The sequence below is a fragment of the Garra rufa genome, chromosome 20 (assembly GCF_049309525.1).
Source record: "Garra rufa chromosome 20, GarRuf1.0, whole genome shotgun sequence".
Taxonomy (NCBI): Eukaryota; Metazoa; Chordata; class Actinopteri; order Cypriniformes; family Cyprinidae; genus Garra; species Garra rufa.
Window position 1 is genome coordinate 16,010,360 of NC_133380.1, and position 15,372 is coordinate 16,025,731.

Here is a 15,372-nt window from a genome sequence, read left to right on the forward strand (position 1 = left end):
AGACTGGAGTAATAATGCTAAAAATTCAGATTTGACAACAGAAATAAATTACATTTGAAAATATATTCAAATAGAAAACAATTATTTTAAATTGTACAGTTTTTCCTGTACTTTGGATCAAATAAATGCAGACTTGGTAAACAGAAGACATTAAAAAAAAAAAAAAAAAAATCTTACTGTTCAAAAACTTTTGACTGGTACTAGACTATTATATATAATTAAAAACATGACTCATAATCATTTCGTACAATGATTTATACACACACGTTTTTCAAACATTTCAAACATACATAGACATACATATTTCAGTTGTTTTTTCTTTTGGTTTCAAAACATCTAAAAAGTCTTTCAGTTTTTTTTTTTTTGCTTTAAATAAAGCTGAAATAATTAAATCTATAGCATAAATCAATAATAAAAAAAAAGGTTGAGAAAAAAACATGCGTAGTGCATCACGATCCCTTCATCTGAGATTTAACAGAAGGCATACAGCTCGTATGGTGACACAGAAGAAAAAAAACAAGTATAAAGAAGAATATAATTATGTGCTATAATTGTTTAACTTCTAATAGTTTTGTCCTCTGTTTTAATTGTGCAAAAAAAGCAATTTATTCGCATCTACTGACGATTACGTGAGGCTGACTGCAGAATACTGTTTGCCAAAAGATCTCAGATGTTCTTTTGGCTCACATGTGTACAGTACAGATCAATGTGGCTTTTGACTACAGTATCTTTATTCTACAATGAGTGAATGATGAGTTATTTTTACATAGGAGCCCAGAATTAAACACAGGCTCATAAAGGCTTCAGAAACCCAAGATAGGTCAATTAATTTTATAATTGCACCTTTCCAGTGAAACAGTTTTGTTTTGAGAACCACCGAATAGGTCTGACAGGAGTTTGATTTTGATTAATAAGCACTTAATTCTGAAGTAAGATTTTATAATCTTACACCAGCACCTAAGGTCTGGCAATAGGAAATTACTACAAGCAAACCGACTGAAAAAAACTAATTAAATCTAAAATTAATCCTAAAACAAAGAAAAAACACACTCTTGTCTATTTACACCAACATGTGTTACTTATTTGACATAATTGTCTAAAAGTAATAAAATGCAAGGGAAAAACAACTAGGGCCAAATACAAAGTATTAACAGTGTAATAAAAAAAAACAACAACTAAGTTTCAAATGGGGCAAAGGGTTTGAGTGTTTACAGTTGTGCTGTGGATTGCACTGTAGTGTGACATGGAGAAGAATCAACGGATTTATTTTGTTTCATACCGGTAAGGGAGGAGCAGGGATGATGGAGAGAGAGAAACAGTAACATTTGGGTGAGCCTGCTTCCTGTTGGTGTCTCTCCCTCCCTCTGCTGTCCCTCCCATAAAGGTCGAGTGGCCTGCTTAGCAACCAAAGGTCTCCTGGGAGGCGTAAACCATGTAGAGGAAGCCATCTTCATCTCGCTCTTGTTCGTAGATCTCAGAAATAGGGGTGGACACGCTGACCATGCTGTGCTGATTGACAAGAAGGAAAAAGGCCTGGGTGGGGTTGAGCTGCAGTCTACGCCTGGAAACGAGAGACATTTAGATAACTGATTATAATGATAAAAACATGCACGTTCGAGTCAAGTTTAAAGGGATATTCAGGGTTTAACTCAATCATCAGCATTTGCGGAATAATATTCATTACCACAAAAATTATCTTCCACTTCCACTTACAGTGAGACACTTACAATCGATAGAAATGTTAAAATACTCAATGTTTTAATAATATAGTCACAAGATGCAATGTTTTTGTGTGTAATTTATAAAAAATTGTGTAAAATTATATCTAATTTAGCAATTTCATTGATATGAAAACCCTAAAACAATTGTATAAATTATTTAAAACGCTTTAAAGCACTTTTTACACAAGTTTTAAAAATAATAAACTTCACATTTATGATTTTAAGTCTTAAGAAATATAACTATCTTTATATAAATGTAATATAACTATAATTAACTCAAATGAAAATGCTCCACCATAACCACAATTTTGCCTTTTCTTTATAAAAAAAAAAAAATCTGGTTTACATTAAAATACTTAAAATCGATAGAAATGTTAAAATACTTAATGTTTTAAAAAATATAGTCACAAGATGCAATGTTTTTTATGTGATAAAAACTATAATTTGTTACAATTTGTGTAAAATGATATATAATTAGCAATTTTGTTGCTATGAAAACCCTAAAACAACTGTATAAATTATTTAAAAAGCTTTAAAGCACTTTTTACACAAGTTTTAAAAATAAACTTAACATTTATGATTTTAAGTCTTAAGAAATATAACTATCTTTAAATAAATGTAATAACTATAATTAACTCAAATGAAAATGCTCCATCATAACCACAATTTTGCCTTTTCTTTATAAAAAAAAAGCAAAAATCTGGTTTACAGTGAAATACTTAAAATCGATAGAAATGTTAAAATACTCATTGTTTTAAAAAATATAGTCACAAGATGCAATGTTTTTTATGTGATAAAAACTATAATTTGTTACAATTTGTGTAAAATGATATATAATTAGCAATTTTGTTGCTATGAAAACCCTAAAACAACTGTATAAATTATTTAAAAAGCTTTAAAGCACTTTTTACACAAGTTTTAAAAATAAACTTAACATTTATGATTTTAAGTCTTAAGAAATATAACTATCTTTAAATAAATGTAATAACTATAATTAACTCAAATGAAAATGCTCCATCATAACCACAATTTTGCCTTTTCTTTATAAAAAAAAAGCAAAAATCTGGTTTACAGTGAAATACTTAAAATCGATAGAAATGTTAAAATACTCATTGTTTTAAAAAATATAGTCACAAGATGCAATGTTTTTTGTCTGAAAAAAACTAATTTATTGAAATGTGTGTAAAATCTAATTTAGCATATTGAAATGAAAACCCTAAAACAACTGTGTAAATTATTTTAAAAACTTTAAAGCGCTTTTTACACACAAGTTAAAAAAATAATAAACTTCAAATTTATGATTTTAAGTCTTAAGAAATATAACTATCTTTATATAAATATAATATAACTATAATTATCTAGAAATCTAACATTACCTTAGATTGAGAATGCTCCACCATAACCACAATTTTTCCTTTTCTTTATAAAAAAAATAAAAGCAAAAATCTGGTTTACAGTAAAAATACTTAAAAATTGAAATGTTAAAATACTCAATGTTTAAAAAAAAATATAGTCACAAGATGCAATGATTTTTGTGTGAAAAAAACTATAACATTCTAATATGCTGATTTATTATCAATGTTGGAAACAGTTGTGCTGCTTAATATTTTTTGTAACCTGTGATATTTTTTTTTCAGGATTCTCTGATTAATAAAACTTTTAAAAAAGAACAGCATTTATTTAAAATAGAAATATTTTGTAACAATATACACTATCATTCAAAGTTTGGGATCAGACTCTTTTTTTCTTTCTTTCTTTGAAAGAAATTCATAATTTTAAATTGATAAAAAGCAATAGTAAATACTTATATTGTTAGAAAAGATTTCTATTTTGAATAAATGCTGTTCTTTTTCACTTGTTATTCTTTAAAGAATCCTTAAAAAAAAAAAAGAGTAACAGGTTCCAAAAAAATATTAAGCAGCACTGCTTCCAACTGTTTCCAACATTGATTATGAATCAGCATATTAGAATGATTTCTGAAGGATCGTGTGACACTGAAAGACTGAAGTAATGATGAAAATGTAGCTTTGCATCACAGAAATAAATTATATTTTAAAGTATATTTAAATAGAAAACTGTTATTTTAAATTACATAATATTCCTTTTTTCTGTATTTGTAAACAATTTTGATAAGCATAAGAAACTTATTTAAAAAAAAAACATTCAAAATCTTACCCCAAACTTTTGAATGGCAGTGTATATCTATCTTTTTTCTCCCATAAACCCCCTAAACAACGGCACTACTGATTTAAAACTGTTTAAAAATAATAAACTTTATAACTTCTGGCCTCATTAACTTTAAATGTCTCACCATAACAATTTTTTCGCTTGTTTGTTTTTAAGAAAATTACGTAATTATGCCACAAAATGTCGATTGTGTTTAGTTGGTATTCAACCTCAAACATTTTTATAATTCATATCCACATTTTTATTTAATTTGTTAATACCCATGGAAAATGTAATGCTAATGCAGCAGAAATTAAATTCTCATAATCACTCATGGTCATTATTTCAAGTCTGCACTATAAATAATAAAGCAGTAGCGACTCGTCGCCAAGGATTATGAAGTATGATGGGCAGCATGGGTCCAACAAAATGTTTAGTCTGATCATCTGACTTGTCTGTGTTAAAATACCTGGAAGGCAACACTGATCTACAAGCTTTCCTTAAGTGGAAAGTCTTGTTTTAAAAATATAAGAATATCACAACGGATATAAGAAAATAATACAATACAGAAAATGTGGATGTTATGAAAACAGTTTTCAAGTTTGAACTTTTTTAAAAGTGTTTGTAAAAGTCCCCTGTGGATGATGGGGTCAGCAGACACTCAAAATTGGCACACCACTGCTTTCTCCTCCCCCACCCTGCTTCAAACCCCCACCAGGCGAGTAAACAAACCGGATGAGGGTGAAACACGCGACTCAGTGCAAGTGACTAGTTCATGGACAAAAAAAGCTTTCTGTGTATCTCAATGATAGGAAAGTCACATAGGAATGTACACAAGCTGGTGTAAGAATTGAACAAGTAAATAAAAAAGAAAAGAAATGTTACAGGTCCAAACTTGGATTTAGAGATCTTATGTTTACCTTATTATCTTTACCAGCTCACTCATGTTAACATGGTCTGGGACGAGGAACTTGGTCTTGTCCAAGACGGGAAGTTGCTTTTCTCCCTTATACCTCTCAATGATCACCTGGAAGAAAAATGATTAATAAGACAAACTGATATAGTTTTTTGACATTGTCTTGAAATACACTACCAATGAAACTGGTACAGTAAGACTTTTAATGCTTTGTAAAGAAGTCTCTTCTGCTCACCAAGCCTGCATTTATTTGATCCAAAATATAGCAAAAGCAGTAATATTGTGAAACATTTTTACTGTTTAAAAATCCCTGCTTTCTATTTGAATACATTTTAAAATGTAATTTATTTCTTACATTTATCAATACTCCAGTCTTTTGTGTCACATGATCTTTCAGAAATCATTCGTATATGCTGATTTGCTGTTCAAGAAATATTTTTATTATTATTATTATTAATATTATTATATTTAAAACAGTTGAGTAAATTTTTCAGGATTCTTTGATGAGTAAAAATATCCAAAGATCAGTATTTATCCGAAATAAAAAAGCATTTGTAACATTATACACTATACCATTCAAAAGCTTGTCAGTATTTATTTATTTTTTTTGGGGGGGGGAAAGAAATTATAGAAATGAATACAGTACTTTTATTTAGCAAGGATGCTTTAAATAGATCAAAAGTGATGATATAGAGATTTATAATGATACAAATGCTTTTAATTTCAGATAAATGCTGTTCTTCTGAACTTTCTGTTCATCAAAGAAAGCTGAAAAAAATTCTACTCAGCTGTTTTCAACATAATAATAATGTTTTTGAGCAGCAAATCAGAATATTAGAATAATTTTTGCTGTACTTTGGATCAAATAAATTCAGTGCTTCTCAAACTTTTTCAATCCATGGAACCCAGTTGTCCATAACAATATTTAATCAAACAAAAGCCATGACTTTTGCTGTTGTTTCAAATTTACTGAATGAGGTATATGTATTTTTGTTTTATTCTTAATTTCTACTGATGTATAATACTTTAGAGCTGAGCATAACTAGAAAAATGTATATTCACGTAAAAAAATAATAATTTACATTTCTTTTCCTGGTCTAGAAAATCACACTTTTAAAGTTAGGCTTCCTCCAGGGTTATTAAAAAGTAAAAAAAGAAAAAGAAAAAAAAGAAAGAAAAAGAAATAATTATTAAAATAAAATAATATACATTTATTTGAGCTAGTTGCTAATGCAACATTTCTCATTTTAATTTAGGTTAACCCGATATAGTAAAAAACTCCAATTAAAACTGATATAGAAAAGGGTAAAAAAAAAAAAAAACTACTAAACTATCAATGAAAAATGCTTAGCATTAAATAATTGTAGTTAATGTTGATTACAACATTTACTAATACATTATTAAAATCAAAAGTTGTATCTATTAATGTTATGGACCTCAGCTAACGTGGACTAACAATGAACAGCTGTATTTTTTTGTTAACTAATGTTACCAAAGATGAATAAATACTGTAACAAATGTATAACACAAAAAAACATGACAAACAAACATGACAAAAACACAACAAAATTGCAAAACTAAAAATTACTAAAATTAAAAAGGGAAATATAAAAAAATATATAACTGATTATATTAATAAAGGCCACATATCCTGTTTTCCCAATACCATGGGAACCCTGGTTCTTCAAAGAGGGTAAATAAAAATAAATAAATTGATCGATTGAAGTATATTGATCTTAATGCCCCTTCTTAGACTTATTGCATCTTAAAAGAAATCTCAAGTTCTCAAGCATCTTAAAAGCAATAAGGCTCTTGTTCACTCTTAATTCATTCATGGCACATCCATAAGAGGTTTCTCACCGGAATTTTATTAGGATGCTGCTCTCGTATCTGCTGCACTTCCTTGCAACGATCAGCTGAAAAACAAGAAAAACAAAGATTTAGTACTTGTAAATGACCATAGACTACTATAACACTATACTAGGATGTAACTGTAAGCACACGTGATTGACATGACTGTGGTCGTTACTCATTCCTCAAAACACTACTTAGTCAATGCATTAGTAACACTTATGTAAAACCTGTTTTGCAGAAACAGGCAATAAACATTCCTCAAGCAGATTCATTATTGCTAATGTGTTGTTACCTTGTTGTTTTGATACATAAGATATACAGTATAAATATGAAAATCATTCTTCCCAAAAAATTTAACATCTAGCGTCTGTGGGATTGATAATATTGCTATTAAAACAGCCACACAATTTATTTCACAAGGGATTAGTACTCTTATTTCATCTGGAGTAACCTAATTTTATCTGAGAAGAGGCAAGCTGTTTTTTGTTTTTTTTTGTTCTAGGAGGAATATGATTGGATGCAAATGCTAAAACACAATGTCAAGCCAGTTTGCTTATTGGGACAGAGTAAGAGCTCCGACTCTGTGTCATCTTAACAGAGCCGATGTCCGGGGTCATTTATGTCAATTACATAATCCCGAAGGCTGGATAGATATGCAGAACATATTGACCTGAACATTTACAGATGGTTTAAAACAGCAGATATGTTGTTGTTTTGTTATGTTTAGGAAGATTATGCAAGGGTTTCATGCTCCTCCCTCCCCAGTCCCCACACCCTGTCCTTAGTCTGGACTATGGGAAAGAGCTCAAATTACAGCATCATTTCATTAACATGTAATGTCCATCAATTTTAATTATTTTATTAATCACAATTTATAGACATAAAAGGATTGCTTTCTTTATTTCAATCTATCAATAGACAGACCACAATACTAGTATCAGTAAAAAATAAATTAGCATCACAGATAATCTATCATAGATGTTAATCTTTTCAATACCTCGCAGCTCAAATGTGGTTAATAATACATCAGTATAAAATATGTATATTTATCATCTCTAACAAAGCAACTGTTGTTATTCAAACAGGAGGCCTATGGGCCAAGGCTAGCTCACTGGATAACGTTATCAACTGACCTCTGTCGGTTTGGTTAAAAACGTCTTTTTAAACTTAAACATATCTTTAAATATCTCTGAAGTCTTTTCTTAATCATGTCAAGCCTTATTGACAACTGTAAACAGTGTGTCACCCAGCTGCTAGCAGGCTAGGGACAAAAACAAACCTGATAAACAAACACACTTGTGCTGACACAGCACAAATAAAACTCGTCTTACCAAAGCTCCGTCTCTGTTTGAAGGGTCTGTCGGATGGCATTTCTGGACTTGAATGTGGTAAAAAGGAACTAAAAGACGTTATATGTTATTATGTGCTGAATTCTCGGTCGACTTCGCTTCTTTTCGAGCTCCTGACTGACTCACTGTAAGCAAAACAGCCCGAGACAATGTACTAAAGTTCATGACGTCATAGCCAGATTTAAAGGGACAGAGCAGCCGGTTTAAACAGGCCTACATACATAAAAGCAACAACACATTTGCAAACTATTTATTTTAATCTTTTAAATCAACGATATTACATTTTAGCAACCATTTATAATTGGTTTAATTGTTTTAGGTAACTTATAATAGCTTAATTAGGCATTTCGATCATTATACATCATTTGCATCCATGAATCTAGCTGTTTTGTCTTACTTCTACGTTATGGAACCCTTTATGTAAGACTTTGGTTTGAGCTTTACATTCCATATAAACATATACAGACAAAAAAGAAATGCACTGTTGTATAATTGTCCTTTATTAGCATACATACAGTATGTCATAGTGTCATGGTGATCCTTACAGATGATGAATAGACAGAACTTTCAAAAAAAGAAAATTAAAGAACAATAAGTTAGGAAACAAAGAGCAAATTATTGGAATGATTAGCGAGAGCAGTACAAACTGAGTATTTGTAATAAGATGGAAGCTATGAAAACTTCACTGTCCTGCAACATAAAAATGAAACACTTTTGGCAATTAAAGAAAAAAAAAATACTATTGCAACAACAACAAAGAACTCCAGACTACTCTGTAGGATTTTGAATGACAATCAGGAAATAGTCCTTGTCTGTGGAGAGAACAGAATAAAGAACATTACTAAATTATGATCATAATCACTCTACGGCACACAAATACTAGACATATTTGGCTTTGGGTAAACAGCCAGCAAAAACACATTTATATAGCATATACAATACAACTCCTATCTGCTTAGGTTTTTGTATTCTGAAAAGAAATTTACAGTGCATACACACAATGTTTATATATAGTGTACGCAAACCAGATATTCACCACAATTTCTAAACAAATGGATGAGATTCACTTGCGAAACAGACAGTCAGTTCTTAACATCACATCTGACATTTAAATGGTCTGCTGGCAGATATTTGATTAAGAAAAATTCAATAATTACAACAAGGGGGGAAAACAGATGATGTAATCATTCAATTTTAAGACAAAACAAGTAAAACACCAATCAAAGACCTGTAGATTAGCTTCATAGGCACACTAACCCAGTTGCTCTCAACCCTTGTGACTTAAAGTTCCCCCACTGTTGTTGTTTTTTTGCAGAATTTTAATTTGCCAGAATTTGATCTGCCATTCGCGGGTCTTTCATGCCAAAAACTCTGCTCATATTTTCTGCATATCAGAAAATATCTGCATTTAAAAGTTAATGACAAAACGAGTGTTTATAAAAACATCCGGGCACTTTTGGCATACTCTTTTCAGCATACTATGCTTTGGGACACACTTATTGTAATCTCACATACCATTTAGGATGAATAGTATGAACATTGGGATGCAGGGATAGCATTGAAGGTGGAAAGGAGCACTGATCATTCACTTCCCCCACCGACAATCCCTGCAGGAACAAAGACTGGAACCTGCAACCTTTGGGTTACAAGTCTGACTCTCTAACCACTGGGCCACGACTGCCATTTATACAAAGTGCAAAAAGCAATAGATTCTATTTACACCAAGTGCAAATAGCAGTATTTTCTTAGCAATATGCAATTTACACTAAAAGGAATTACGTAATTATATAATCTGGGTATCACGGACATGCTCTCTCGTTTCCTACAAACGCAGCTGCTGCCATTTTGCAACGACGGTTTTGTACACTGTAATGGATTACTAACAAACTGTTAAGATTTTAAAACATTGTCTTGAATCAATATCTTTTAATCACCTTAATTATTTAAGTGGTATGACTGCACCGTAACCCTTAAATGTCGGTTTAGTTTGAACTTGCCGCTTGCTAGAAACTGCTTTCTTCCTGGAAGTTTTGTGTTCAAATATTTCAGCTCAGATCAAATATTTTAGGTTTAATTATTTACTTTTGTGGCAAGCAGCCATGTTAAAAGCAGGATAATGTACATCCAGTCAGTTGTTAATCGCAACATAAAGCCCTTCAGTTATATGCATAAGCCTGTCAGGCTTTTTTTTTTTTTTGCAATAACCAGATGGATGTACATTATCCCTTATTAAATGGATGCCACCTTATTGGGACAATAAAGCCCTCCCTACACTTAGCTTAACCCTACCCGATACTTTATTTTCAAGTTTTTGATTATTTCCTTCATTGTTATTGAAAAATAACTTTCCGGCATGATACGAGATTTGAAATTGAGAAAGAAAAAAAAAAAAATTAGGAAAAAGGTGGATTTGAACTCGGGTCAATTACATCAACAATACTACGGTACGCATTTTACCAACTATGCCACTGAAGCGGATGTTTGACAATCGTTTTTTGTAGTGTTGATTACCCCACCCTTTGCACCAAAATAGACACCCCGTTACACATTCTTAGTCACCCTCTGGCTTGGAACTTTGAGAACCATTGCAATAACCTAACAGAAATTAGCATAACAATATAATATACATTAAGTGAACATCTCTATACCTGGAGCAATCATGATCTCATTCTTCTTTGATCGAACTCTAAGAAAAGTGAGATCATTTTGAGGGTCGATGTCCCTCACCATTCCCCGAGCTTTCATGAGCAGCTGATGGACATTACCAGCATACTGAACTGTGCTTGAGTTGTCAAGAGTGCTTTTGATGGGGATTCCTGTTAACAGAGCATATAGAAATAATGGGCCATTCTACAGAATCGGTCCAAACTGCTGTCCCATAACCAAACAAAACAAACATTTAAAAAGCATTCAAGTATTCAAATTTCAGATGTTTACTAAGATCCTTCTATTATCTATTGAAACCAACAATAAAATCTAAAATATCAGTAAGCTTAAAGGAGTAGTTCACTCCCAGAACAAAAATTTACAGATAATGTACTCACCCCCTTGTCATCCAAGATGTTCATGTCTTTCTTCAGTCGAACATGAACATCTTGGATGACAAGGGGGTGAGTACATTATCTGTAAATTTTTGTTCTGAAAGTGAACTACTCCTTTAATAAACAAAATAATTTATTGGGTATATTCAAACTAATGAAACCTTAACTTTGAAATTAGTATGATTAACTCTTTGCCTTTTAAAAAGAAAAATTGGATTCAAAATACAACACAAATACAATTTCATAAATTACACCTTATATTTGTTAAAATGTAATTGATTTAAATCTTAATAGGTCAATATAACCAGTTTTAAATGTAATTATACATTACTGTATTTCAGTAATGATGACACATTTGGGGGGAGGACAAATATTCCAAATTTTTTTGAAAGTACAATAAGAGAATTAACTGCAGTTTCTAGAAAATTGTACCTTAGATCTTATACAAGATATTCAAGATTATACAGATCTGTTTTATCAATTTCATACTGCCACATCGTCTACAAACATACTAAAACATCTGCAAGCATTTGTAATTCGCCAGATACCTTCTGCATTAACAATGATGATTCCTTGTACTCCTTTCTGACTCTGAATCCTTTTGATCGTCTCTTCCACCTCAGCCTGCAACAAACAAGAGATTAAAACGGCAAAAGTAACATGGGCAAAAAGCTGTGTATCATTGCTTGACATCTAATATCCACCGGAATAATCGCTCTGTAATATCCCTAAACCTGTCCGAAGGAAAAAGCATATATTTTTGCTTTTGTTTACTGTGTTTACTAGAGCAGCAGATGGTTACTAAGTGCCATCTCTTTAATGACAACGCCCTGCAATCAAAGTTCGTCCACAAAAACCTTAACCGAGACAATAACAAGCTAACAAACATGTACTTTCAATTATAAGCACATATTATCAGGGTTATGAGCTAAATTGTACTTGCCATTGTGAAGGTAAGTCGCTGTTTTAGACTGACGCTGCAAGCTACGGAACTAGAACTAACGTTATATAGAATGTGAACATTCGGTTATGAGTTACTGCCATCTGCTGGATTGGAAGAAAGCAAGTCACTGCAACCGTGAGCTTCTCATAGAAACCAAAAAAACTATTTTTAATCACACACACACACACACACACACACACACACACACATACATGTTGGGTTTACATGTTTTATGGGGACATTCCATAGGCGTAATGGTTTTTATACTGTACAAACCGTACTTTCTATCGCCCTACACCTACCCTACACCTAAACCTAGCCCTCACAGGAGATTGTGCACACTTTTACTTCATCAAAAAAACTCATTGTGCATGATTTATAAGCCTGTTTCCTCATGGGGACCTAAGAAATGTCCCCACAAGGTCAAAATCTACTGGTATTACTATCCTTGTGGGGACATTTGGTCCCCACAACGTGATGAATACCAGGTACACACACACACACACACACACACACACACACACCTTTTTAGAGCTTTTATTATACCATATATTTTGAGTTTAACATGAAAATGCATTGGACCTTTTTGCTAAATTAATGTCTTGCACTATTATTGGCAAATAAAATAAATTCATACATGGCTCTTCAAAATCTTGCCAAATAATTTTGTTGCATGGCACAGAAAAATTACTAACAATTTTTATATTTCTCACATTATAATTAATATGCAATGAAAAAATGACTTGCTCCAGACATGGATTATTTATTTAATTGCATCTGTCATTGTATTAGGATTCAAACACGTTACATTTAATAGATTAAAAAATTCTTTAAATTAAAGAGGTACAGTTTGATTCCAAGACTATATCACTGTCAGCCTTTGTCTCCTGCACATCCTAGAAAGACAGACATTCCTCAAGTCATTCCTCAAGTCATTTCTCAAGCAAAGTCTATGGTAGACAAAGTACACCAAATACAATGCAAATTAAAGATAAAATCACCAGATTGAAAAATGGGCATCTTTTTGGCATGGAGACAAATGACTGGCTCCGACATCTTTGTCATTCTAAGTATATGAAAGTTTTCAAAATAATAAATTAGTTACATTTCCCTAAAAATGCAAAGAATTGCACAGGCAATACCATTTGCCATTAATTAAATTGCAAATTAATTATTTGCCATTAATTAAACATAGTTATGAAAACATGTGAGGACAACTAATAATAATAATAACAATAACAATAACAATAATAATAATAATAATAATAATAATAATAATAATAAAACAGGTCAGCAGATTAACCCTTTGAAGTCAGCGTAATAATAAATTACCTTCCTGAATGCCTGACGTATTTTGTTGCGATTATTTTAAGTATTTGGCAATTGCAAATATTTGCACACATTGCTCCAAAACCCAGCAGCTCTGTAAATACTATATTTCTTTATACTGATTCCAGGTACAGCAAATTTGTTGATTATTGCTGTAATTTTTTTGCAGATTTTTAGATGTTCTTCTTGACTTTGAAAATAAACAAAGACAATTATTTTAAGCAATATATCATGTTCCATCAGAAAAGGATGTTGTATGAATATGAGACCCTGGACCACAAAACCAGTCATAAGGGTAAATTTTTTTTAAATTGAGATTTAATTTTCTATTTTATCATCTGATATGATTTGTTAAGATAAGACAAACAATGACAATCTGGGTGCTTTCAAAAAAAGGGGGGGGGGGGGAATCTAAATATAAAAACAAAACAAAAAAAATCACTTTTAAAGTTGTTCAAATTAAGTTCTTATCAATGCATATATAAAAGGTTTTCAAACCTGTCCTGAAGTACCACCAGCCCTGCACATTTTGTATGTCTCCTTCATTTTCATTTATCACACCTGATTCAACTCATCAGCTTATTAGTGGAGACTGCAAGACCTGAAGTGGGTGTGTCAGATATAAGGAAAGGGCGGGTGGCAACCTATACTTGAACACAAATTCCAAGTATGGGTCACCATACTTGGCCCTACACCACTCACCACAGTAGTGTGGCCAAGTATGACTAACAGTAGTGTGGCCAAGTATGGGTCGCACACGGAGCAGTGGGCAGCCAATGCTGCGGCGCCCAGTTGGGGGTTCGGTGCTGTGCTTAAGGGTCTCACTGGTGCCTTGCTCAAGGGTATTGAGGGTGGGGAGAGTGCTGGTTATTCACTCCCCCACCAGCAATCCCTGCCGGACCTGAGACTTGAACCTGCAACCTTCAGGTTACAAGTCCGACTCTCTAACCATCATACAGGGAGACATACAGTTTCATGAACAGGACTCACTGGCTGTATGCTGAAGCAGTGAGGTTTTCCTAGCTGTTGTGGGAGCTCTGGAAAAACTGCAATCTTTTGTAGAAGGCTGAGTTGTGTTTTGTGGCAGCTGTGTTGTCCCATCTCAGGAATGTAAGCCAGTGATAGTGTGAGACTGTTTGAATAAAAAATTAAGCAAAATCGTCCAAGCAGTGCATCAAGCATCAAAGTGACGGAAGATGTCCAGATGAGTACTCCCTCCTGGGTTTCGTTACTGATCTCCCTGAAGATAGGTCCTGCACAGACAGAGACTAACACACACAAACATTGAGAATATGCAACATCTTCAAAGCTGGATTGTTCAAACCCATACTCTAATCAGGAACATTCCTCAAGCATCCAGATATATTTTTTTTCTCAGTTAGAGATTTCTTTCAAGATGAAGATTAAAGTAAATGATCTTTGTGACCTGTCATAGTAAGTCAGAAGAGTAACTGTATGTTTTATTGTGTTGGGTGGTTTTCTCAAACTAAGGAGATAGCACGTTCCTGTAAGTTGTAAGCAGACATGTAATTTTATAGTGTTTTCACAACGCCATCAATCGGCCATATTGGCGGCACTGAATGTAAACAATGCCGCTGAACTGAACAGAACTCACAAATTTTGTTCATTATTGCTGATGAAAACAGTCAGACCAGGAAAAACATTAGGAGTATTACAGACTGACAAAATGTATAACAAATCAAGGAGAAGATTACTAAAAAAAACTGTCTGAGGAACAAAAGACGTTTGTGGTTGGCCAAACTCAACCAGGATTTCCAGGGCAAGAATCTTAACAACATTGGTGTTTCTTCTTTTCATTTCCGGTCAATAGGTGAATTGTCAAGCGAATATCTTAATTAATAGTGCTCATAAGAAACCTTTGCACTTATTAACTTTAGTTTGTCAAAATATTGTGTCTGTTGGGTTTTGGTCCGTTTGATTCTGCCCACTGCCAGTTTAACCCATTGCATTTTGACACCTCGGGTTGCCAGTGGGTGGAAAACACAAGTGTATTGAAGCCACTGAAGGCAGCAAACAAACAGGCTCAGAGATC

At 32.6% G+C, this 15,372-nt stretch overlaps 2 protein-coding genes across 2 annotated transcripts; both read right to left on the reverse strand.

Annotated features, from left to right (window-relative positions):
* Positions 1-237: 237 nt before the first annotated feature.
* map1lc3a (microtubule-associated protein 1 light chain 3 alpha) lies at positions 238-8,147 on the reverse strand. Its single transcript, XM_073825747.1, has 4 exons — positions 7,989-8,147; positions 6,664-6,719; positions 4,808-4,914; positions 238-1,561 (listed from the first exon to the last, which is right to left on the reverse strand). The coding sequence occupies exons 1-4, from the start codon at positions 8,026-8,028 to the stop codon at positions 1,399-1,401; spliced, it is 366 nt and encodes a 121-aa protein (XP_073681848.1). The 5' UTR covers positions 8,029-8,147; the 3' UTR covers positions 238-1,398.
* Positions 8,148-8,488: 341 nt separating this feature from the next.
* Positions 8,489-11,755, reverse strand: dynlrb1 (dynein, light chain, roadblock-type 1). Its single transcript, XM_073825748.1, has 3 exons — positions 11,596-11,755; positions 10,655-10,822; positions 8,489-8,818 (listed from the first exon to the last, which is right to left on the reverse strand). Exons 1-3 carry the CDS (start codon positions 11,738-11,740, stop codon positions 8,775-8,777), a joined length of 357 nt encoding a protein of 118 aa, XP_073681849.1. The 5' UTR covers positions 11,741-11,755; the 3' UTR covers positions 8,489-8,774.
* Positions 11,756-15,372: the final 3,617 nt, after the last annotated feature.

Excerpts from the sequence above, each read along its gene's own strand:
- dynlrb1 (XM_073825748.1), bottom strand. The coding sequence starts at position 11,740 with ATGTCAAGCAATGATACACAGCTTTTTGCCCATGTTACTTTTGCCGTT. Across the intron at positions 10,823-11,595 it reads CATCATTGTTAATGCAGAAG|GAATCCCCATCAAAAGCACT; the intron begins GTATCTGGCGAA and ends CTCTGTTAACAG. Across the intron at positions 8,819-10,654 it reads TGAGATCATGATTGCTCCAG|ACAAGGACTATTTCCTGATT; the intron begins GTATAGAGATGT and ends TTCTCTCCACAG.
- map1lc3a (XM_073825747.1), bottom strand. The coding sequence starts at position 8,028 with ATGCCATCCGACAGACCCTTCAAACAGAGACGGAGCTTTG. Across the intron at positions 4,915-6,663 it reads AGCATCCTAATAAAATTCCG|GTGATCATTGAGAGGTATAA; the intron begins GTGAGAAACCTC and ends TTTTTCTTCCAG. Across the intron at positions 1,562-4,807 it reads GAGCTGGTAAAGATAATAAG|GCGTAGACTGCAGCTCAACC; the intron begins GTAAACATAAGA and ends TCTCGTTTCCAG.